At 41.2% G+C, this 23182-nt stretch overlaps 2 protein-coding genes across 4 annotated transcripts in view; one reads left to right on the top strand and one right to left on the bottom strand.

The window, feature by feature from the left end:
* The first annotated feature begins 6136 nt into the window (after nt 1-6136).
* On the top strand, nt 6137-13663 carry LOC109951423 (cathepsin L1-like). 3 transcript variants are annotated; one of them, XM_020585924.1, is made up of 8 exons: nt 6137-6245; nt 7128-7262; nt 7350-7472; nt 7835-7987; nt 11900-12124; nt 12349-12517; nt 12797-12914; nt 13271-13663. In XM_020585924.1, exons 2-8 carry the CDS (start codon nt 7140-7142, stop codon nt 13368-13370), a joined length of 1011 nt encoding a protein of 336 aa, XP_020441580.1. In that variant the 5' UTR covers nt 6137-6245; nt 7128-7139; the 3' UTR covers nt 13371-13663. The 3 variants fall into 3 exon arrangements, with proteins under 3 accessions (XP_020441580.1, XP_020441581.1, XP_020441582.1); XM_020585925.1 differs by having other exon boundaries at nt 6149-6245; nt 7131-7262; XM_020585926.1 differs by lacking the exons at nt 6137-6245; nt 7128-7262; nt 7350-7472; nt 7835-7987 and adding exons at nt 10288-10425; nt 10513-10635; nt 11004-11150.
* The window catches only part of fbp2 (fructose-1,6-bisphosphatase 2), an 11024-nt gene continuing 1243 nt past the window's right edge, over nt 13402-23182 (bottom strand). Inside the window, exons 2-7 of the mRNA XM_020585922.1 lie at nt 22908-23070; nt 21639-21731; nt 20738-20878; nt 19676-19813; nt 15699-15818; nt 13402-14386 (exon numbers count right to left, since the gene is read on the bottom strand). Coding sequence (XP_020441578.1) covers nt 14201-14386; nt 15699-15818; nt 19676-19813; nt 20738-20878; nt 21639-21731; nt 22908-23070 — 841 coding nt within the window. The 3' untranslated portion in view covers nt 13402-14200. The remainder of the gene's footprint in view (nt 14387-15698; nt 15819-19675; nt 19814-20737; nt 20879-21638; nt 21732-22907; nt 23071-23182) is intronic.

Raw genomic sequence — 23182 nt, 5'->3', positions numbered from 1 at the left:
CAGAGTATAACCTTCTGGCCTCCACACTCCCCAGACTGCTTACAGCCTAATACTACCTGAGTCCTCAGCAGCTGTGGGAACACCACGCCCCCATCATGATCTACCAACCCAAAGACTTTTACCGAGCCCAAGTCCAGCGTGAAACTTCGCTCACCAACACCATGGGTGGATACAGGGAGAGCTTCAGCAGCATCCTGACTTTTGGCTGTGCTGAAATTTACCAGCAGGGGATTCTGGGAACAGACATCCACATTTCAGATGTCCCCCTGCTGGCTCGCAGGAAGCTGTGCCGCATGTTGGACCCTCCTGATGCTCTGGGGAAAGACTGGTGCCTGCTGGCCATGAATCTCAGCCTCACAGACTTAGTGGCCAAACACAGCAGCGACACTCCAAATGGCGCTCCTGAGCTGGACTTGGATGCAGATTCCCAGCAGGCTGTGCTGCAGCTCAGCCCGACAGCAGTGCTGCTGCAGGAGTGGAGTGGACAAGCAGCTTAGGGTTTAATAAATTAACAGCATTTTTCAGAGTGCCTTTGTGGCCTTCTACCTCCCTAAAGAGAACAAATAGTCTTGCTTTTATAAAAACATTTCCAAACATTTGAAGAACTGTGCCTTGTCGACACTCATAGTAAAATGAATTTCAACCATGTTTAGAAAGCAGGCGATCTGTTACTTAAGTGGAAAAGGCTGATTTACATTTTAGACAGGAAAACGTGGCCAAGAAAAAAAAAAGCAAAGCTCATTTTACAAAGTTTTGAAATTTGAATTACACTTGTAAATTAAAACAAAACAGTCACATGACAAAAATCAGGCCATTAGACTTCCTGTTTTGTTTAACATTTGGGAGTCGGTCAGGAGATAAAACATGTTCAGTCTTCTCTCTGATTCAGTGTGGAGACAATGTGACACCTTGTGGGAGCTGCAGGCTGAGTCAGTGAGGACCCGTTTCAATATGTTTAACAGCTAATCTTCTAGAACCATCACTCCATCCATCCAATTTCATCATGGTGGACAGGGACTAGAACCTTGACTGTGCTCTCATTCTGCTTTGAATAGAAGGTGCCACCAACATAAGAAAGTAACATAATGAAAGCTGAAGTTGTCACCCAAGTGACTTCTAACAAAAGCTCATTTATTATATCCAGAGCCGTCAGTTACAGTAAACACACCTGACTCTTTCTTGACAGTTTTTGTGCATTAGTGACCAGTGACCGTCTCTGCAGTGTTGGATTTTTGCACAGTGGCACTGACGCTGCTTCTGCCTGAGCTTCTCTCGGTATCACTGTCAGTGTTGGCCGGCCACGCGTGGCTTCACATCTGCTTTCAGTTTGTCTTTTTATAACAGGCAGCAGCCATCCAGCTCAGTTGGAGGCTGAGAAAAGCATTTTCATTTGGCAGAAGCTGTTTGTGACCTAAAGTGGAAGCAGAAACATTCTCCTTTATTCAGAGCATGTGTTGATGTCGGACATTCCCAACAAGTGAAACTTGCAAAGGGCCTTTTTCAGGACACAGTGTCACAGTTTGATAGAAAGCGTCAGTATTTCCTGTCTGCTTTACTTCCTCCAGTGTTACATCTGTTTAGAGATAAAACGATTATTTCAGATACTGTATTTCTCTCACTAGCACAGCAAACGTTCAGCTGTGATGTAAATACTCGAGGCCTGTTTCTTTGACTTCATCCTCACTTTTCAGCTTACTTTAAACTTTATTCTTTTTTTCCCAAATATGTTGATTCCAGGACATCATGGTAGAGCAGTGGTTAGCGCTGTCATGAGGCGACAGCGTTAACCACTGCTTCACAAGAAGGTTCCAGGTTTGAGCCCGAGCTGACCCGAGGAATTTCAGTATGGAGTCTGCATGTTCTCCCTGTGCCTGCGTGGGTTCTCTCCGGGTACTCCGGCTTCCTCCCAAAGACATGGAGACCCCCCCCCCCATGTTGACATTTGGCACGTGTTTTACGCCGGATGCCCTTCGTGATGCAACCCTGATTCGAACCCGGGGCACAGCGGTGAGAGCGCTGTGCCTTAACCACTAGCCTTTCTATTTCTATTTGTAGATGAATGGCACTAAATCTCCAAACTTCTTTTACTGGAACCTGTGTGATGGTCAGCAGCAGTCTGCGGTGTTACTGGGCAGCTGCCTGTCTTCCATGTCTTTTTGGTGTCTGTCTTAATTGACCTCTACTAAATTCCAGGCTGTTATTTACACTTCCCTGGGTTCATTGTGGAGTTTCAGCTGCAGGGACCTTGAGTCTCCACCCACACACTCACATGACCTGACTGCAGGCTGAGGCACTCTAGATAAATCTTAACTTGTCTCAGCTTTGTCAACTGATTAAATAAATATTTGTTCAGAGAGAAGGAAGGTGTAGAAGAGGTTATAGTGGAGCCATCTGAATCTCATTATGGCATGCCTGTTTAGCAGAGCAGCAATATAAGGACTTAAAAAGTAGATTTAGTCAATAGTTTGATCATTTTTATACTTGATTTCATTTAGGTTTAACGGTAACCCTTAATTTTAAATGTCTTTTCATCATAACATTTTATAAATGATTTATAACAAACTACAGCGTAGTTATAAGTAGATATGAACACCATAAATACACTGTACCTGTGTTCTTGCAGAGCATAAAGAGATGGAGCACATTCTTAATCTACACACCAACAGGTTGAGTTTCATTCTTGTCACTGCATCTGTAAGAAAGTTTGTTGGCAGGAATTACATACAGTTCCTTAGTGCCGTAAGTACTCACTGTCCTGTAAACTCAGTCACCAAGACAGATTTGCTTCACCAAAAACAGCATTTATTTAAATATTTTTGTTTGTATAAGCACCATCACTAATCATGTTAAATGTTAGCCTGATCAATACTGGGTTTGTATAACCATATCAGTATTTGAGAATATATTTCATGCATAAACAGATAATGATCGTTCATATTTGATTTTATAAAATTGTGACCAATACAGGCATAGATATGTCACTGAATGGGACCCCTGATGAATCGGGCCCCTGGGCCTATGCCTCTATATAGAGTGGGATAGGGTGAAAGTCAGAGCTCAGTCAAAAGACAGAAAACAAAAACAGAGACACAAAACCATCAAGTCATGAAAACACACCAACAAACAAAATTACTTCAAAAAGATAAAACCACAAAAAGAGGCAAAAACACCATAATGACCACAAAAAAGACAACGTACACAAAACGGGTTTTACCGAAATGTGTTGCGCTGAGCATGGTCATCTCCATTTCTTCACACCTCAAGCATTAGCATTACAAGCACCGTCTGTAAACACACAGCTGACTGCGTGTTAAAGAGCCTTGGTGATAGTCTTTGTGAAAGGTTTTTTTATGGAGACGACATTCCTCAGATTGACATGCTGGCTGTTGGTCTTTCTATGCAGATACAAAGGTTAACAAGCCTGAACTGATCACACATCTACACACCAGGGTCAATACCACTCCTACATGTTGTTTTTATACCCGCGCCAACAACACCACCACAGGTCTGCAGGCACATCAACGCTCCAAGCTGTAATCCTCATTACATATATATTCATTTAACATGGCCCTGATCATATAATGTCCTAAAATGACCTCTTCACATGGGACAAACCCACTGATTAGCAGCATGGTTTCCAGTTTTGTTTTCCTGTGCTGATGCACCCTAAGACCAGTAGTGTTTGTTGTATTACCTAAGCAAATACCTCCTCTATCGGTAATGTTACAAAGTGCTCAACTAAACACCAGGGTCAATACCACTCCTGCATGTTGTTTTATACCGGCCTTTGTTGACATTATTGATCAAGGAGATATACTGTGAGAACCTCTTTCACCACTGCCAATAATATTTACTCAAGAAGGAAAAATAAGTGCAGTTATGTTAGTTTTTAGATGTCTCCAAAATATGAACTGTTTAGTGCATGCTCATCCAGAAAGTGTTCAGTTTGTTGGTCTTTGTTTCTTGTTACCATTGCTAACTCTGAGAGACGAGGCAGTCCAAGTGACTACAAAACAGTGCTGATTTATTCCATGAACACAGGTAAAATTAACATTACACGCGCAGGTATCTTGCACCTCCATACTGCACGCAGGCAGATGTAAGATGAAAGACCCTGACCCCACCAGGCCTATACATTATATCCCCTCAGTTGGGCTAGCCCCATACTACACAGAAACGTCAACCGAGACGTCGCTGTTACCAGCTTTGCAGCTGGCCCTAGCAGTAGTCAAAACATGAAGCAAATCAATGTGTGTGTGTCTGTTGATTAAGTGGTGTGTAACTAAAAACATTCTCACACGACCTCTAGTAACATGTCGTGACTTAAACATAAGAACATATTATGGCTAAGGCTACAGTTATACACGTCATAATAATAATATTAAACACCCTGTCTGCTGACAGTCATCAACTCTTCTCTCTAGTTATCCTTGACCAGATGTACCCTGTAGAAACTCATAAGCATGACTAAGCATTTAACAGTCTAACTAGACATCCTATCTCCACTAAACATTTCTAATACATAAAGTATCTATCCAATATCTATCTGACTAAAAATACCTAACAAGTTAATCACTGTCATGTGCCACTGTGCTTGAGTAACACAGGAAAGTCACACATCAGCTGCTGAGGACATTTTGTTTTCTGCAAATTCATGTATTTTTAGCCTAATGTAAAGTATGTTGCCATGTTTTCTTAAACACACATACATGCATACAGTGGCACAAAATTAAAATATTCAAGTGAAGTAAAATAAAGTACCTTAGAACTGTTCCTAAGCACAGTACTTCAGTAAATGTACTTGATTACTTTTCACCACTAATAAGAACAGCTCCAAAAAAAGGTTTAGTTTTCAATGCATAAACACTTCTGCCTGTTCGCAGCTTCACAGGCTTATCAATCACATGACCATTGACCCTGATTAACTGCCTTTGTCCCAGTGATTCCTGGAAGGCCTGATGTGATCTAAAGCTGAAGTCTCCCACAGCTTGAAGATTAAAACATCACTGACAAAAGGTCGTACCTGTCCTTTTTATAATTCCCTGTATGTTAAATATAGTTGTCACAAAATGGGAAGGACATCACTCTGTAAACACTTCAGCTTGTTGTCAATCAAAAGATCAACTTTCTTATGTTTCCCAAATTTATTTCACATTTTCTTTTCACTGTGCAGGATCACCATCTTAAGTTTTAGAAAATACTAAGGACATTCTGTGCCCACAAGTTTCCCTCCATAATTTCAGAAATCAGGTTTATAAAACCTTAATTTAGAAGGTTGTTGCTTCCTGATTGTTTTTATGCATCTTTTTTGTGAGGGTTTATGGTGCAGTGAGAGGACATGAAAGGATGAATGTGTCTGGATTTTAGAAACAGTAAAATACTCAAGTAATGTGTCACAGTAGATCAAAATCAGAATCAGAAATCAGATAAAATTAGTTTGAATAAAAAGATATACTGTTACATTGCTAGTACTTAATGTCTCAGAAGGAGAATTTACTGCCAAAGCCTGTAAAGGTTCATTACTGTAATGAGATACTTTCTCTGCCTCAAAACTTTGTCATGTACATGTGCAAATGCAAGTGCAAAAAGCTGAAAGCGGTTACCACATAAAAAATTGACTTATTCTGGAGAAATCTAGGAAATCAAGTTTGTCAAATCATCCCCTATGATTACTGGTTTCTCGTGTGCATGGCATTAAAAAATAAATTACTACAGAAAACTGACTGTAATATGGTTATTACAATGCATGCAAACACGCATTTAAAAATATCTTAAATATTTTGTCATTTAGGATTTGGCAGGAAAAGTATTTTTAGTATTTTTGCTGTACTCTGCTAATCTGAAGGCCGATTTTATTACTAAGTCAATCAGCCAATAAACTGTAAGTTGACTTGTCTTTTGTACTGAAAGGCACTTAAGTCTCTATGAATCAGAGGGTTTTAAATATGAAGCTGTTTAAAACAATCAACGCTAATTTAATTAACGGGATTATTAGTCACAGTTTTATCAGCAGCGATCCCGCATTAAAAAACAGTGTTCTCAAATCATTGACAAAGGGGGTAATCACGTGCTTAGATGATGACGTTTGCGTCCAAGGGCGGGTCTGCGGGTCCATAAACAAATATTAGACCAATCAAAGAGCTCGGTGGGAGGGTCTTCAGCTGCCTTTATATAGGTATGGTTTTTATCGGTAATCGGTGAAAAGCATAAGTTTATTTTTCCACTTGGACGACGAGAAGTTTACGGTAAGTTTGAACGTTATTAGGATTCGGTGTTGTAATAGTCAAACCTGATGCCGGAATTATCTACGTAAAACAACAACATTTGCAAAAATATGTGTGTTTTCTTTTTGAGGGATTTCTTCAGTAGCCAATTTGCAGGCAGGGTTAAAAATAATTATATCCGTTTTCAAATATTTACTTTAGGCAACGTTTCAGCTGTATTTATATTTTGGTTAAAAATATCTACGTTTTTATTGGTGTCCACCAGCCTTAGCGGTCTTGTTTCGTTCGGCTACTTTTGTCTTCGTGCTTTGCTGCTAAAGCAGCAGCCGTCACCGATCCTTTCACACGGTTTGAATTATTTAGGAAGAACGGTGACCGGGCCACTGTTTGAAAAGACCGCTACCGGTTAAAGTCTTAGTTTTATTTTCATTTTCCTGGTTGTAGTTTCGGTGTCTCGGTGAGGTTTTTTTTGTAGCCGATCCCGTGACTATGCACAAAACAAAAGCAGGCTGAGGTTTCGTCGGGCTCTGGCCAAGTTTCCCTCCCCGGCTTCCGGGAAGACGGCTCTAAAACAATCCAGATGCAGTGTTTTTCTTACAGTTGATGACTGATTGTAATGGGAATTCATTGGTGTCACTAAGCTAATGTTTGGCCCAAGTAGAATCCCGGTTTTAGGCCGAACAGTCGGGAAATGACGGCACCATCTGGAATGTGTGTTACAGCTTTAATGCAGATCCTGTTTCTCTATGAATCATGGGAGTTCATGCAGGAATTTCATCAATAATTAGTATAACTCGTCCTTTTCTCGAGGAAAAAGAAATGTCTCTCGTAGCGGATTGTGTTTTCCTCCTCACAGTCATCACCTTGCTACTTTAGTGTCCTAACTCGTGTGTTGTTTTCTAGTAGGAAGACACAATGCTGTCTCTAGCTGTGCTGGCCGTGTGTCTGAGCGCAGTCCTCTCAGCCCCCATTATGGACCCACAGCTGGATGGGCACTGGAATCTGTGGAAGAGCTGGCACACTAAAAAATACCACGACGTAATGGTTTTTCCTTTGTTTTAACCCTAGTAAACAATTCCATTTCCAGCAAAAATAATAAGTCCAATGTGTTATTGTTATGTGTAGAAAGAGGAGCTCTGGAGGAGAATGATATGGGAGAAGAACCTGAGGAAGATCGAGCTGCACAACCTGGAGCACTCCATGGGCAAACACTCCTACCGCCTGGGCATGAACCACTTCGGGGACATGGTAGTACCATGGTTTTAACATGCAGACTCGTATCGCTTGAAAACACTGATCAGTTGTTTCATGAAGGTCTGGAAATGAAGGAAGTTCAAGGAAAATTGATTTGATGACTTGCACACAGTTAGAAACTTGATAAAGGAACAACACAACAAAAAATTGTGACATAAAGTAAAACCAGATATGGCGTGTGAGGCAAACAAGGTATTGTGCATAAAACTGGATCATGACTCGGAGCAAACACTAAAAGTTGAGATGCCTGTGACAATAATTACTGAAAATTGGTGCAGGTTTGCTGCACACAAACACCACATTTCCTAACTCATACTGTCAGTGTTACAGACTTGTTCAACCTTGCCTTTCCACAGACTAATGAGGAATTCAGGCAGATCATGAACGGCTACCAGCAAAAGACAAAGAGGAACACCACAGGGTCCCTCTTCATGGAGCCCAACTTCCTGCAGGTCCCAAGTGCTTTGGACTGGAGGGACAAGGGCTACGTTACCCCTGTGAAGGACCAGGTAATGTGACCCAGGGCTCTAGCCACACCTGGTACAAGTTTAAGGTGCAGTTGAACATGTTTTACTTCTAGGAAGGCGTCATGATGCAACTCTGTAGGGAGGTGTAGGTGAAGACATTTTCGATCTTACTTTTCGTCTAAAACAACAGTTAAGTTAGTGTTACAGGAGCTACACATGGTCCAATATCAGCTGTTAGGAAACATGGTAAACATGACGCCATGTGCAACTTTGGACTTCTGAGGCACCATATATTAGAATATCGATAACACTTTGATACCGGCTCTGTCTGGAACTAAATCCTTTTCCCAGCATCTCTGAAGCTAACTAACACATTAGATGAGTAAATATAATAAGCTGCAATTTTATAGCCAAACATGCACCAGGCCAGTTGGCATAAGTAGTGGGGGGAGAAGCATACAGTGACACAAAAGTTAAATACTGAAGTAAAATCAAGTACCATAGAGAGAGGACATGAAAGCATGAATGTGTCTGAATTTTAGAAACAGTAAAATACTCAAGTAGTTGGTGGAAAGTGCTTTATGTATAGAGGCTGCTTGTGTCACCTTTAGTTTGTTGCAATAGATGAAATTAGTTTGAATACAAAGATGTACTGCTACATAGCTAGTACTTACTGTCTGAGGAGGAGAATTTACTGTCAAAGCCTGTACGGGTTCATTACTGTAATGACAGATACTTGGTCTGAAAGCTTTGTCATGTGTGCAAGTGCAAAAAGCTGAAAGCTGTTACCACATAAAGAAATTTACTTTCTCCAGGAGAAATATAGGGAAATCAGGTTTCTCACGTCATCTACTATGATTACAGGTTTCTCATGGCATTAAAGAAGAAATTACTGCAGAAAACTGACTAACATGGTTATTACAATGCATGCAAACACATATTTAAATTCCTTAAAATATTTTCTCATTTAGGATTTTGCAGTCAAAACATTTACAAAGGGAGGAATAACACACTTAACTGATGACGATGGTGTCCAGGGGCTGGTCTGCAGGTTCATAAACAAATAGTGGACCAATCAGAGAGCTCGGTGGGAGGTTTTTCAGTGGCTACATGGGCCTTTATAAAGGTAACGTCAGTGTTCATTGGTGAAAACATCGTGCCTGCATCTTCAACTTCACTTGGACGACAAGAAGTTTACAGTAAGTTTTACACTTATTAGGATTCTGAACTAAATTAGTCAAACTCGACGCCTGAATTTACAACCTAAAGCAAAAACATTTGTAAGGATGTGTTTTTTTTAAGGGATTTCTTCAGTAGCTGATTTGCACACAGCATTGAATGCCTCACAATGTTCATTTTAAAAGTGTTTAAGCAACATCTCAACTGTATTTATATTTTAGTTGCACATATCTCTGTTTTTATTGCTATCCACCAGAATTAGCAGTCTTGTTTCATTCAGTTACTTTTGTCTTTGTGTCCCTCTCATTGCTAAAGGAGCAGTCATTACCAATCCCCTTCACATGGTTTAAATTAGGACAGACAGTGACTCTGGGCACTGGTTGAAAAGACCACTACCAGTTCAAGTCTTAGGGTGTTTTCACACTTTGTCCCTTTTAACTGAACTGAACTCAGTTCTGTAAAGTGAACCAAAAAGGGGACTAACAAAAAAGGGACTCCGGTTTTATTACTGTGTTCACACTGTGAGTACATTTTAAAGAGGAATCTGTTCTATTTCTGATCTACTTCAGCTCTAATGGGGCATCAGCCGTCTTTTTGTTCATACTATAGTGACTCTGGAGCTGATTACCCAAATGTTGAAAAGAAAAATGTTTTGATAGTACTTTAACTACGAGGTGCCTCCAGCCCTGAAATCATTATCTCCGCCCCTGCTCTGAGCGCTCTCAAGTGAAACGGCTTCTGAATGCCAGTTCACATGATGCTTTGACCATTGCAGATTGGATTTATGAACAAACTCACAACCATCAACTGGCTAATGTCTATATTTCCTCATGAACCCTTATTAGCATAGTTTATTTAACTCTGAGCTGCTTAAATAAATAACATACCTGGGCAAGGAGAGGAACTATGAGCTAGTCAGTGGAAAACTGCATTTCTTTCATTAGATATTTCAACAGATTGCTGGTGCTCCTGCCTTTACATGCAAAAGACCAGAAGCAAACCTGGAGTTTTATGCAGGAATTTCATCAATAATTAGTATGACTTGTCCTTTTCCAGAGGAAAAAGAAATGTCTCTTGTAACAGAGTGTGTTTGCCTCCTCACAGTCAGAGCCCCATCAGTCATCACTTTGCTACTTTAGTGTCCTAACTCGTGTGTTGTTTTCTAGTAGGAAGACACAATGCTGTCTCTAGCTGTGCTGGCCGTGTGTCTGAGCGCAGTCCTTTCAGCCCCCACTAAGGACCCAAAGCTGGATGAGGAATGGAATAAGTGGATGAGCGATAACAATAAAACATACCCTGCGGTGATGCTTTTTTCTTTGTTTTAACTCTAGTAAACAATTCCATTTTCAGTAAAAATAACAAGTCCAATGTGTTATTGTTGTGTGTAGGGTGTGGAGGACACCAAGAGATTGACATGGGAGAAGAACATGAAGCTGATCGAGCTGCACAACCAGGGGTACGACAAGGGTCTACACTCCTACCGCCTGGGCATGAACCACTTCGGGGACATGGTAGTACCATGGTTTTAATATGCAGACTAGTATCACCTGGAAACACTGATCAGTTGTTTCATGAAGGTTTTGAATTTAAGAAAGTTCAAGGAAAATTGATTTGATGACTTGCACATAGTTAGAAACTTGACAAAGGAACAACACAACAAAAAAATTGTGACAAAGTAAAACCAGATATGATGTGTAAGGCAAACAAGGTCTTGTGCATAAAACTGGATCATGACTTGGAGCAAACGGTAAAAGTTGAGATGCCTGTGACAATAATTACTGAAAATCGGTGCAGGTTTGCTGCTAAAAACACACAAACACCACATTTCCTAACTCACACTGTCAGTGTTACAGACTTGTTCAACCTTGCCTTTCCACAGACTAACGAGGAGTACATGAAGCTAAACGGCTTGAAGCAGAAGACAGAGAACACTGAGAAGAATGTCTTATGGATGCCCAACCCTCTGCAGGTCCCAAATGCTTTGGACTGGAGGTCCCTCGGCTACGTTACCCCTGTGAAGGACCAGGTAACGTGACTCAGGGCTCTAGCCACACCTGGTACAAGTTTAAGGTGCAGTTGAACATGTTTTACTTCTAGGAAGGCGTCATGATGCAACTCTGTAGGGAGGTGTAGGTGAAGACATTTTCGATCTTACTTTTCGTCTAAAACAACAGTTAAGTTAGTGTTACAGGAGCTACACATGGTCCAATATCAGCTGTTAGGAAACATGGTAAACATGACGCCATGTGCAACTTTGGACTTCTGAGGCACCATATGTCCTGTGTCCACTGCAGTGAAGGTTCTGTGTCACACAGATAAGTTGACCACACACGGATTGTTTTGGTTATCTGCTGCGTCACACTCGCCCCCTCCCTGTCTGCACAGTTCATTCCCTCCACCCCCTCATTATACCTTAACAGTTGGTAGGCTGGAACCAGACTGACTGGCTCACCATAAACAGTGGAGCAAACACTGTCATATACATTATGTCGATGTGATTTATTGGATCACTTCCTATCACAGTTTATTTCAGGATCTCACCCTACGGGAACTTCTGACTGAGCTAAATGCCCTACAGCACTGACTGCATACCCACAGTAATGTAACAAAAACCCACAGTAATGTAACAAAAACAACATAACATTTAAGTCTGTATAACCGAGGTGACCTGAAATACTGGTTTAATGGTCCTGAACAGAAGGAGACACCTCTTATTTAAGCAAATTCCTCACTACCATCTGATCTAAATGAAACCATCCTCTTCTCTCTCTCCAGGGTCTGTGTGGCTCCTGCTGGGCCTTCAGCACTACCGGAGCTCTGGAGGGTCAGATGAAAAGAAAGACCGGCAATCTGGTGTCGCTGAGCGAGCAGAACCTGGTGGACTGTTCCAGACCTCAAGGCAATGAGGGCTGCAACGGCGGTCTGATGGACCAGGCCTTCTCGTATGTCGAACAAAATAAGGGCCTGGACTCTGAGGACTCCTATCCTTACCTGGGATCGGTAGGTATCTAATGAGAGGAAGTGGACACATCTTAAGTCTCCAAAGTCACATTTCAAGGCTTTAAATGGTCTTGAATGTAGTTTTTGATCTTAAATCATGGTTTAGACTTTGATGTACTGTTCTTCTTCTGCAGGACAAATTTATCTGTCATTTTTATTGAGTTGATCTAGAGGCCTGTGGTGGTTCCATAACATCCTGTTCACTGTCTTCTCATCCCCTTCAGGATGATCAGCAGTGTCTCTACAACCCCATGTACAACTCCGCCAGCGACACTGGCTTTATTGACATTCCCAGTGGAAAGGAGCATGCTCTGATGAAGGCCGTAGCTGCTGTGGGACCTGTGTCTGTAGCCATTGATGCCGGACACGAGTCTTTCCAGTTCTACCAATCAGGTCAATTTTTAAGTTTTATTTTAGCAGGTAAAAAAAACAACCTCTTTTTCAAAGGGGACCTGGCCAATGTAAGAACTTGCATAAACTGTTACAGATAAAATTATTAGTCGCATTCAAATCATTTAAAAGCTACATAAGCATGTTGAATAAGAAGCAGATACCAGCTAACGTGCTCCACACTGTCCCCCGCCGAGCTAAAAGGCTCAATACTGCACTTGCAAATAAATAAAAAGTCAGTGATCCATTATTAACTTGCTGCTGGTTTTTGGTGTGTTTCAGGAATCTACTATGAGAAGGACTGCAGCAGTGAGGAGCTGGACCACGGCGTGCTGGTGGTGGGCTATGGCTTTCAGGGAGAAGATGTGGATGGCAAGAAATACTGGATTGTTAAAAACAGGTCAGTAAAAAGAATTGTATCTCTGCTGCTGGAAATTTGCCACAGCCTGTGATGTTCACAGGTTTTGTACTACCTGAAGAGAGAGTAGGGCGAGGAGTAGGAATTTCATTTTTATTTCCAATAGCATTTATGGAATGAACTTCTGAGCCTGATTTTTGATTGTGTTTGATACAGTAGTTTACCACCAATGCCTAATTTTAAACAGTTTTAATGATTTAACAGGAACACTGCAGATGATACTTTTTAAAAATGAGAAATAAATGGGGATCCTCTCTGGATTTAGTCAGCAACTTGTCTCTGGTTTCATTGTTTAACAAATGAACTCTTAACTCTTCCTGTTGTCTGCCCACTTGCAGCTGGAGCGAGAACTGGGGAGACAAAGGTTACATCTACATGGCCAAGGACCGAAAGAACAACTGTGGAATAGCTACAGCAGCCAGTTACCCTCTGGTCTAACATCTGCATCATAGTATTTTAATCTCAATAGTTTGGCTGGAGATGAGGGACGACACTGACAGGAGAGTCTCCCATGTTTTATGAAGACAGACACTGAATTTTGGGAAATGGGGACATTTTGTTTTGGCTGGTTTTATGCCACTTTGTCATCTGAAGGATTTTAGTTGTTTTATTCTTTGTAAATATGTGAATGCTGCTCGGTGAGTGATACAGTAAAACTTGCTTTGGTCATTGTAAATGGATTTTTTTTTTTCCTACTTTTACTGTGATCAATTAAAAGTTCTTAAATACTAGTGTGGTGTCTGAAATTTTGTTCTTAAAGCTGGAAATTTTCTGGTATTATACCAACAGTCTCAGGATGTTGCCTGAAATGTTAACTTGGCTGTTAAGATGTTAATGAATTAGAAACTGGACTGTTCTTCTTGTCGTAAAGAAAATGATGGCAGGTCTGTGTTTTTACTTGATATGCTGTTAAGTCTGAATTAACAATTTGCATCATGGTGTTAAAACATTTGGACATTTTATCAGGTTTTGGAAAACTATATTTGAACAGCTTTAAATGCTGTAGTATGTGGAAAAGCTTTGACTTTGTCATCCAAAACATTGGCAGAGCAAGTTTTGTAGAAATTATCAATATTAAAAATAAATTCAGTTGTTTTTTTTTATGAAAAAAATCAAATTGAGATCTGACAACTTTTAAAGGTGAGCTTCAAGAACAGTTTTCTTGTGATGACAATTCTCTGATTTTAAGAACATATGACTATAATTATGAAAAGGCTATTTAAGAATCATCTTTTTGGACTAACTGTTAAAGTAGGGCTGCCGTAGCTTTACGAGAACTTCTTGACAAAGGACAGGTACTCGTTGACGTCATCGGAGGAGCCGACCACGAAGGGCACCCGCTGGTGGAGCGCTTCAGGCTGCACGTCCAGTATCCTCTGGGTGCCGGTGGTGGCGATGCCTCCTGCCTGCTCGATGAGGAAGGCGATGGGGTTGCACTCGTACAGCAGCCGCAGCTTTAGGGAGAGAGTTTCAAGAAAAACATGATTTTAGTTTAGAGAATCTTGCATGAATAAGAGTCACATATTAAACAGGAACAATATTTGTTTCATAATGGAACGTCGCCGGTGCACCGGTGGTGTTTAACTGATGTGTTAGTGGAGGTCAATGGCACAAATGAACAAGCTAATCCAGGTTGGAGACATTAACCGTGAAGAGAGGCAGTTAATTGTTTTAGTCTCTTATGTTAATATAGGAAATGCCGGACCTTATCCTTTAATGACTTGGTCTACAGCAGCATGAAAAGTTTCTCCTTTTTCTTGTAACAGTTAAATGTTTTATCAGGTCCATAAATTCCAATTTATGTCGTCCTGTCTCCTGAGAGGTTTCTGGGAAAGAACCATATAAATAAGTACACTTCCAGTTATTTTTACATGATCAGCTGGCACGACCATGAGACTTGAATTCAGATGGTAGTAGGTGAACAAACAGGTCAAATGTGTCTACAGGCAAACACAATACAACATAACTAAGAATAAAGTTTCCTGGGGTTTAAAAGGAGCAATTTCTTATATGGAAATTCACCTGGGAGTCGATAATAAACTCAACTTAGTTCAACTAACTTTAGTCTTTAGTCTAAAATTTGTCTCTGTTTTTAGTATTAGTACCAAACTACATGGCTTTTTCCAACAGACGTATGTAGGAAATACGCTATTATTACATTTGTTTTTGTTCTTATTTTGTCTTACTTATATGATGTAATCTGTGAGGCATTTTTGAGCTGCCACTGTATTTAGTATGTGATATATAAATAAACAGCCTCGCTTTGCCACTATACAACACAGATGGCAGTAATAAGGATCTAGATCGTGAGCTGAAATCATGGCACACTGGCATCTGGAGCTCTAAATTAAGCAGCAAAGTTTTATTTCTGTTAAGCATGTGCTCTTAATAAAATCACAGTTAGAATCCCTTGTGTTTGAAAACTTGAGCACAATCATAAAATACTGTTAAAGATGAAAATAATTACAGTAGCTTCAGGGTAAACAGGCCACTGAGTCAAATTATCAGGAAAGGCAGAGGGTGTAGTTTATCTTTATGAACAGCCTTGCTGCTTATTTATGACAGGAAAAACACTCGAACCTCAGGTTACGCTACTGCAGGATTTACTGTACTGTTTGTCACTGGGTGTCATTCAGGCCTCAGTGCTGTGGAGCGGTGGTGTTTTAAGTAACTGGAATATGATCCCGTGGTCAGTGAAGTCAACAGACACTGCACCGTGTTAATGTGGCACTTCAGTTAGATGGCTTCGTCGTGGTCAGTGGTTACCTTTCCCTTGGGGCTCTTCTCATTGGCAGGATACATGAAGATGCCTCCGTAGGCAATGGTGCGGTGAACATCTGACACCATAGAGCCCACGTATCGAGCTCCATAGGGGGAGCTACCATCCTGAACAGGGGACAACATTTTCAGTGTTAGGGAATGTTTTTGAACAGTGTTTTATATTGGGTTGGTTGAAGAACTGTTGCAAGAGTGTACACTGGTGGTTCACATCCGTTAAGATCAGGTTTTTCTAATCTTATCTCCAAATATTTCACCCTTTATACTAAGGACACAAATTAAATGTTTATTTAAATAGGCAAGGATACTGGACCACAGTATGTTTTTGTTACAGACTAAAAAGTGTTTATAGATGGGGAAAATGAAATTTTTCATTAATAAAAATTTATCATTTTTCACTCTTTTTGGAGTCAAACACATACAAATGACAGTTTGATAAATTATTCCTTATATTAAGGGCTTTTGCCAACAAATATTAGGTATCTACTATTGTATTACAGTATTTTTAAGAGACAGGACATAAAATTGGGTTTTGGTAAAATTTAAATACAGTGTTAATCCTAAGCAATAACATATAAAACAGGCGCATTTGAAAGTAGCAGCTACAGCAGATTTGCTTCATTCACAGATCATGACCTGTTTTCCTGCTGCTGAGGCAAAACTGAACAGCAAAACAAGGTCAAAGTCCATCTGCTGCAGCTGGAACACCCAATACATTACGTCAGCCAAAGGAAGAACACTGTGGAGAACTTTTTGTCACAAATTACTAATGATATATCAGCTCTCTATATAGTACCACTTAACAATCAGGGACTTTATATCAAGGCCAGGCTACTTTCCATAATCACTACCCACTGCAGCCCTGGAGACACAATGTCCTGGTAGCCTTCCTCATAATATTTGCTGCATATGAAGACAGTGGCATTTATGCAGAAAGTGGAAAAGATAAAGCAAGTGTTTTCTGGCAAGGCTGAAATTGAGAAATAAAGACAGAGAAAGTGACTACCAGTTATTATTATCCATGTGCATGGACACTAATGTCTTCTGTTAAACTGAGTCGACTGAATAAAAACTGCACTCAGTGTAAAGTAGAATCTGAGTCGAGTTGCTGACAGGAGCTTCCTGTGCAGACTGGCCCAGTGTGATACAGAGTCATGTGCCTCCTGAGTCACATCCCAGTCATCAGAAGGGAGTGCTGTGCAGTTCTCTGTAGGCATAGTATTCCCTAAAAACATCCTGCCAATCTACGCAACATGCACAAATACATGGTCTTAAAAAAAACAGAAGAAGACCACATTCGATTGGAGACAGCTTCAAATGTCCAAAACTAAAGGAAGAGAAAATGGAAAAAGAGGCAGCAGCAAGAGTGCATGAGAAAGTTTTTGAGGGTACAGTATGTTTATAAGTGCTGAACAGAAGTTGAGGTGCTGAACTATAATTCTGTCAGTGTTAATAAATGGCATCAGCTTGTCTCTGTAAAGGAAACAGTTACACTCAAGTTTTGGAAAGTTGCTCAATAATCTGTGGACTGGGAAGAAATAAAATACCATTATACAAACGGTGTAGATTATGATCATTTTCACAGACTTGCTATGCAACCCATGATGGCAAGTCGCCAGAGGCATTTTGTTTCAGCTTGTGACAGCCTAGAAACCGAGGACCTGGTTTGAACAAAGCAGAAGAGAAGAATGCTGAACCATCTAAAAAAAATGATTCCAGTAACTTTCTCAGCAACATTTGGATTCCAGGTACACATTGTGAGACAAGTTTTTGCTGTTTCATAATCACATGCATGACAGTGAGTAACGCTGTGGTTACTGTTGCACTGTGCAGGGTCATAATGGTTATGTGAGGTGTAAAATGATGTGTCCAACCAATGTGGGCACCCTGTGGCACCAAACTGAACTGAACTGACACAAGAAGCATCTGCTGATGTGAACCACTTGAAAAAAAGAGACCTCAAAAGACAAAATACAAAGTATGGTTGAACTGCATACAGTACAGCTGGAAAGGCCCACAGAGTCGTGTCAGAGCACGCAGGTGTTCATCTGTCCACCAACGTATTTTAATGTAAGTGTTTGAAAACATTGAGTAAAATGTGGAGAAGTGGATTAAAAGTGGTCTGAAATGTTTATTTGGATGTTTTAATCTTGCCTGGAGTACAACAGGGACAGACATGCTTTGTGCATAGCATCATGCGCATGCGTTCCTACTCAAATAAAAAAAACTCTGGCCCGTACATGGCCGTCGGCTCGGACCCTCGTGGACCTGGGAGGATGATGAAAATTTCGCCAGTCGACCTGAGCGGACATACTGCCTCAGAGGTACAGCACTCTACTAGTGCTACTTCATTACAAATGAAATTGTTGAAATACTCTGTTACAAGTCAATGTCCTGCGTTCACATTGTTACTTAAGTACAAAGCAATGAAATCAAAATATACTACAGTGCATCAGTTTAAAGTCAAGGTTCTGTTCATTTTAATTATTTTCTATACTAATAACAATCAGGATAATCACCTTTATTGGCCAAGTATTTTACACACAAGGAATTTGTTTCTGGTACAGAACTGATGGCAGCCATCTGTGGCGCCAACTCACACTGATGGCTCTAACCATCAGGGACAACGGGGGGGTTCAGTGTCTTGCCCAAGGACACTTCGACATGTGGACTGCAGGCACCAAGATTTGAACCTTCAACCATCCGGTTGGGAGACAAGTGCTCTACCCACCACACTGTTGCCTCCCCCGAGCATCTTGTGAACTTTCCCCCAGGGTTAACAAAATTGTATCTTAATCTATCATTTGTTGATTGTTTTTATATCACTGTAAAGCTACAGAGTAACTAAAGTTATTAAATAAATGCAGTGCACCAAAAACAAAACAAAAATTCATGTACCCAAGTAGTCAAAACTATAATTAAGTACAGGTGGTGTCTGATACGCCAAAGAGGTTAAAAGTGGGGCATGTCATTACAGGTCAGCTGGTGTTGCAAAAATGGTAAAGCTGATTTTCATTGTGATTTTATGTCAAGTCGCCTCAGAGACGGACAGTCATGCTGAGATTTCCTAAAAGTGTGGTATAATCAGCAAAATCATCAATGATGACCACCCACAATCTGCCCTCATGCTTGTGACCGGAGCGGTGCTGAGTGTGCACATGTCGATCGCAGTTCCCAGATGACAAGCTGCTGCAGCTTCCTGGGGAACAGGGCGTTTCCTGTAGTAACTGTGTCACCATCTTGCAGCTCAGCTGCCCGAGCTGCCACACTCCGCTGACTGCAAGTCACATGTCTGGGTCGTCATGGTTACTCATCACCCACCCTATCGGTGGCACCTGGCTGGACAAAGTCTCCACTGCTCCCCTCTCTGACTTTACAGTAAGTGTTAAAGTACCACTGAGACAATGTGCAAACAGTCAGTTATTAAGCATGAAATTATTCTATTTCACCTGCCATGAACCTGTGACTGGCAAACCAGGTTTTAACTTTGCCAACAAAAAAACCCATCTTATTTATATTGCAATTAATTTTTGCAGTCAACAAATATTTTTAAATCGGCTGATATCCTTTTAACCCTTGTACTCTGTTGGGGTCTGTGGGGCCCCAATTCATTTTTCACCTTAAAACCAAATTTCCTGGTGTAAACTCATCCTACCAAATAAAGCGTCGTTGGGACTCGCCTGACAAGTCTGAGACGCTGCCGGTGTTTGATGTCCTGCCTCTGGACTAAGCTTGAGTTTAGTCGCCTGTCAGTGAAATGGATCCTCAAGGAGGACACGAGATTTAATTCTACTGCACAGCTTCAGTTCAAGGAATCAGATTCAACTCAACATGCACAAAGTAGAACCAATCAATGTTTGAAATTTGGCTCAAAGTAAATGGGAGCCATTGTAGTGTTATCTCACATGTTTGCGTGTGCACAGTAGTTTGTCTGTGAGGTGTTTAATGCTGTAATATGTTTTCACCTCAGGGTATTTCTTGTGCTTCAGGTACTCATTGATGGAGGGGTGGAAGTACTTGGCGTAGCCTTCATTCAGGCTGTAAATCTTTCCCTTTGGCTTGATCTTCACATTCCTCTCAGTCAGAATGAACTCACCAATGGCCTGAGGAACAAAGACATAAGCTAAAGGATCCTGTCATGATCAAAACCAAATTCTCCTGGAAGTTTGTGTGCGGGCGTAAAAGGTGGCAAAAGGTTTTTACTGATTGAAAATAAAAAGACACAAGCTATGACCCGCAGTCAGGGACCAATGTGACAGAAATACACACAAAAAAGCCTGAAATATTTAATTCAGTGTATGCATGTCTGCTATATTTCACTTTAGACCTTTGTAAGACATAATATAATGTATTATTGTGTTGGCTTTCGTAAGGATTTAAACATTCATTCATTCATTTTCTACCGCTGAATCCCTGAGCGGGGTCACGGGTGGGGGCATTCGGGCGAGGGCGGGGTACACCCTGGACAGGTCACCAATCCATCGCAGGGCTAACACATAGACAAACAACCACACACACGCACATGCACTCCTATGGGCAATTTAGAGACACCAATCAACCTAAGCTGCATGTCTTTGGACTGTGGGAGGAAGCCGGAGTACCCGGAGAGAACCCACGCAAGCACGGGGAGAACATGCAAACTCCACACAGAAAGGTCCTAGGTGGGGCCCGAACCTGGACCCTTCGCGCTGTGAGGCAACGGCGCTAACCACTGTGCCACCGTGCTGATTTAAACAAGGACAAATAAAATGACACACTCCTTCTGCCAAATAAAAAGGGAGTTGTGTGTAACAGTCTGCTACATGTCTGAATGCACTGTGAGGATGTGCAACATGGACAAATGGTTGACAGGATAATATCTGTTTTCTCAAATAAAAGTAGCTATAGGCCAATAAAACCATATACTCTATAGTGTAAACAGCGTCAGTATGAGGTGCAAAGGGAGGGGCAGTAATGTTGGGAAGAGCAGAACACTGAAAGGATGAGACTGTCTGAGAGGTAAGTGTAGTTTACATCCTGTTACTCACAGGGTCCAGCATGAAGAAGTTGAGGCCGCTGCCGGTGCTGAGAGCCACCAGGGTGGCGCTGCCATACAGGGCGTAGCCAGCACACACGATGTTGTTGCCCGGCTGCAGGGCGTCTTTATCTGTGGGCTCCCCCTCTGATATCTGAACCACCAGAGTGAGAACAGAAAACAGAAACATGAACAGTGGGATGGTGAAAACTGTTAAAATGACTTCAGTCCCCCAGACACCAGCAACCAGGACATGTCCTGAGATATTTCAAAATCTGGAGACTGAATACATTTGAATACATGCATTTATTCAAAATAAAGATATAAAAAAGGAGAAAATGATCAACTGAATATCTGTTTATACTCTTTTAAAGTCAACATGTACACAGTACACCTACATTTGCATTTCTGTGTTGTGTTATGTTTATGATGACTAAGTCAACAACACAGGTTGCACCAGGAACACAGTAAACACTGGGTGAGCTGGGCAGCAGCGCCCTCTTCTGTCTGCACACTGTAACTGTGTAATAAATATACAACCTAAAACTATCCTGACAACTGTGTATTCAGATGCTTGACAAAATTTGATGAATGTAGTTATGTCATAAGTTCAGCTTAATGTTTTGAAGGTATTCCCCCTTTGTTGCACAAAATACAAGTCAGTCCTAGTAAATATTTACAAGCCATAATCATATGATCAGAAACAACAGCTCAGAAGTGAATCCAGACGTAAGTGTTGGGTCCTTTCCTGTTTGTTACTTATGTCTGGATGAGGTTCTTCACCTTTGAACCCCTGTTGCATGCAGGAGTAACAAAAGCTTTTTCCACATTCCTGAATGTTTTTGCAGCAAACAGGGACAGGGACCAGACTGTTCTTTCCTGTGACCGTATGGTTCGTGTGTTTTTGCACTGACCCGTTTGTAGATGGCAAATATGGTGCCGATAGAAGCCAAACAGTCGATGTTACTGGAGCCGTCCAGAGGGTCGAAACAGACCACGTACTTTCCCTGTGACAAAAGAATTCAAGAGGTTACAGCAACTGAATAGAAATGTATTGTGTGTGCTCACAGATACTATCAAAATATAATTCCTTTAAAATGTTCTCAATTTTATTGCATTTTATTTCACAAATAAATGTGTTCCTATTTATATGTGGCAGATTTTCCTGGTCTCCTATGTTCTAACATTGGTTACGAGTCGTTTCTAAAACTAGTTCATTATTACCATCAGAGGAAAAACCTCTCAGCTGTTGGTTGTGATGGTGGATGTGCAAATAATTTACAACTGAATTTGAGTCTAAATAATGTACGTGCTGTTTAACACAGGGGTGGGCAGGTGTGTGGTTATTAAATATTTATCCAGCTGAGGACTGTGTGTGTCAGGCCAACGCTCAAGAGATTTTAGGCCTCTAAGAACAATTTCTCTTACTGTATGTTAATTAGTAATATTAGAAGCTGCAGATTGGAGTGTCTTCAAGATGGAAACGCTATATTGTTATGCAAAAATTACCAGTTATTGTTATAATTAACACACAATGAAAATGTAGACAGGTGACAACTGAAAAGAAAAGCTTAAATAAATGAGTGGTCTCTTCCAGGGTGACAGTGGCCCCGTCCACAGGGCACGAGGGGTCACTGAATGGTTTGAGGAGGATGAAAACGATGTGACTCATCTGCTGTGGCCTTCACAGTCACCAGGTCTCAGCCCAGCTACACAGCTATGGGAGATGTTGGAGCGACGTGTCAGACAGCGTCTCCACCACCGTCATCAAAACAGCACATGAGGGAACATCTGTTGGAAAAACAGTGTTCATCCCTTGACTTGGGGAGTCAAGGTGCACTGAAGCTTTTCTGGTTTCATATGGTGGTTCAGCACCTCACTGACACTTTCTGTTAGGTTTCACTTCATTTGTCACCTGTTGGTATGTTTGACCAGGGGCCACTCGCTGTGATGGTTCTACCTACCTAGAAATTATTCTCTGATCATGTTCCAGTTTTTGCTAATATGAATTTCTTTGTGGATTCCTTAAGGTGCATCTTTTGTCCTCACCAGATGAGAGCACCTCTTTGCCCGGGGATCATGTGGTAAATCAAGCCATCAATAGACTGAGGTAATAGGTCAAACTTTCTCTGATTGACTTTACATCTGATCAGTTCCCACCATTACCAGTGTTCCCCACTTACCATCTTATCCTTGGGAGTGACAATGATGTCCTTGTTCTCCTCAGACACCATGCAGCAGGTACTGTAGGAGGCCTGAAGCATGTTGATCACCAGGTCATTGGACAGCACGTCCAGCTTCTTTACGTCATCCCCCGTGACGTTCACGGAGCCCGCCATGCCCTGCCTGCAAGGATCAATCAGCAGCCAAGCTTGAGTCTCACACATGAAGCACTTGACTGCAACAGTAGCATGCGATCAGTAAAAAAAAAAAAGAGAAATCCAGCTGCCTGTAGAAG

Source organism: Monopterus albus, unplaced genomic scaffold, assembly GCF_001952655.1.
Source record: "Monopterus albus unplaced genomic scaffold, M_albus_1.0 scaffold385.1, whole genome shotgun sequence".
Taxonomy (NCBI): Eukaryota; Metazoa; Chordata; class Actinopteri; order Synbranchiformes; family Synbranchidae; genus Monopterus; species Monopterus albus.
This window is presented reverse-complemented; position numbering and strand designations above follow the sequence as displayed.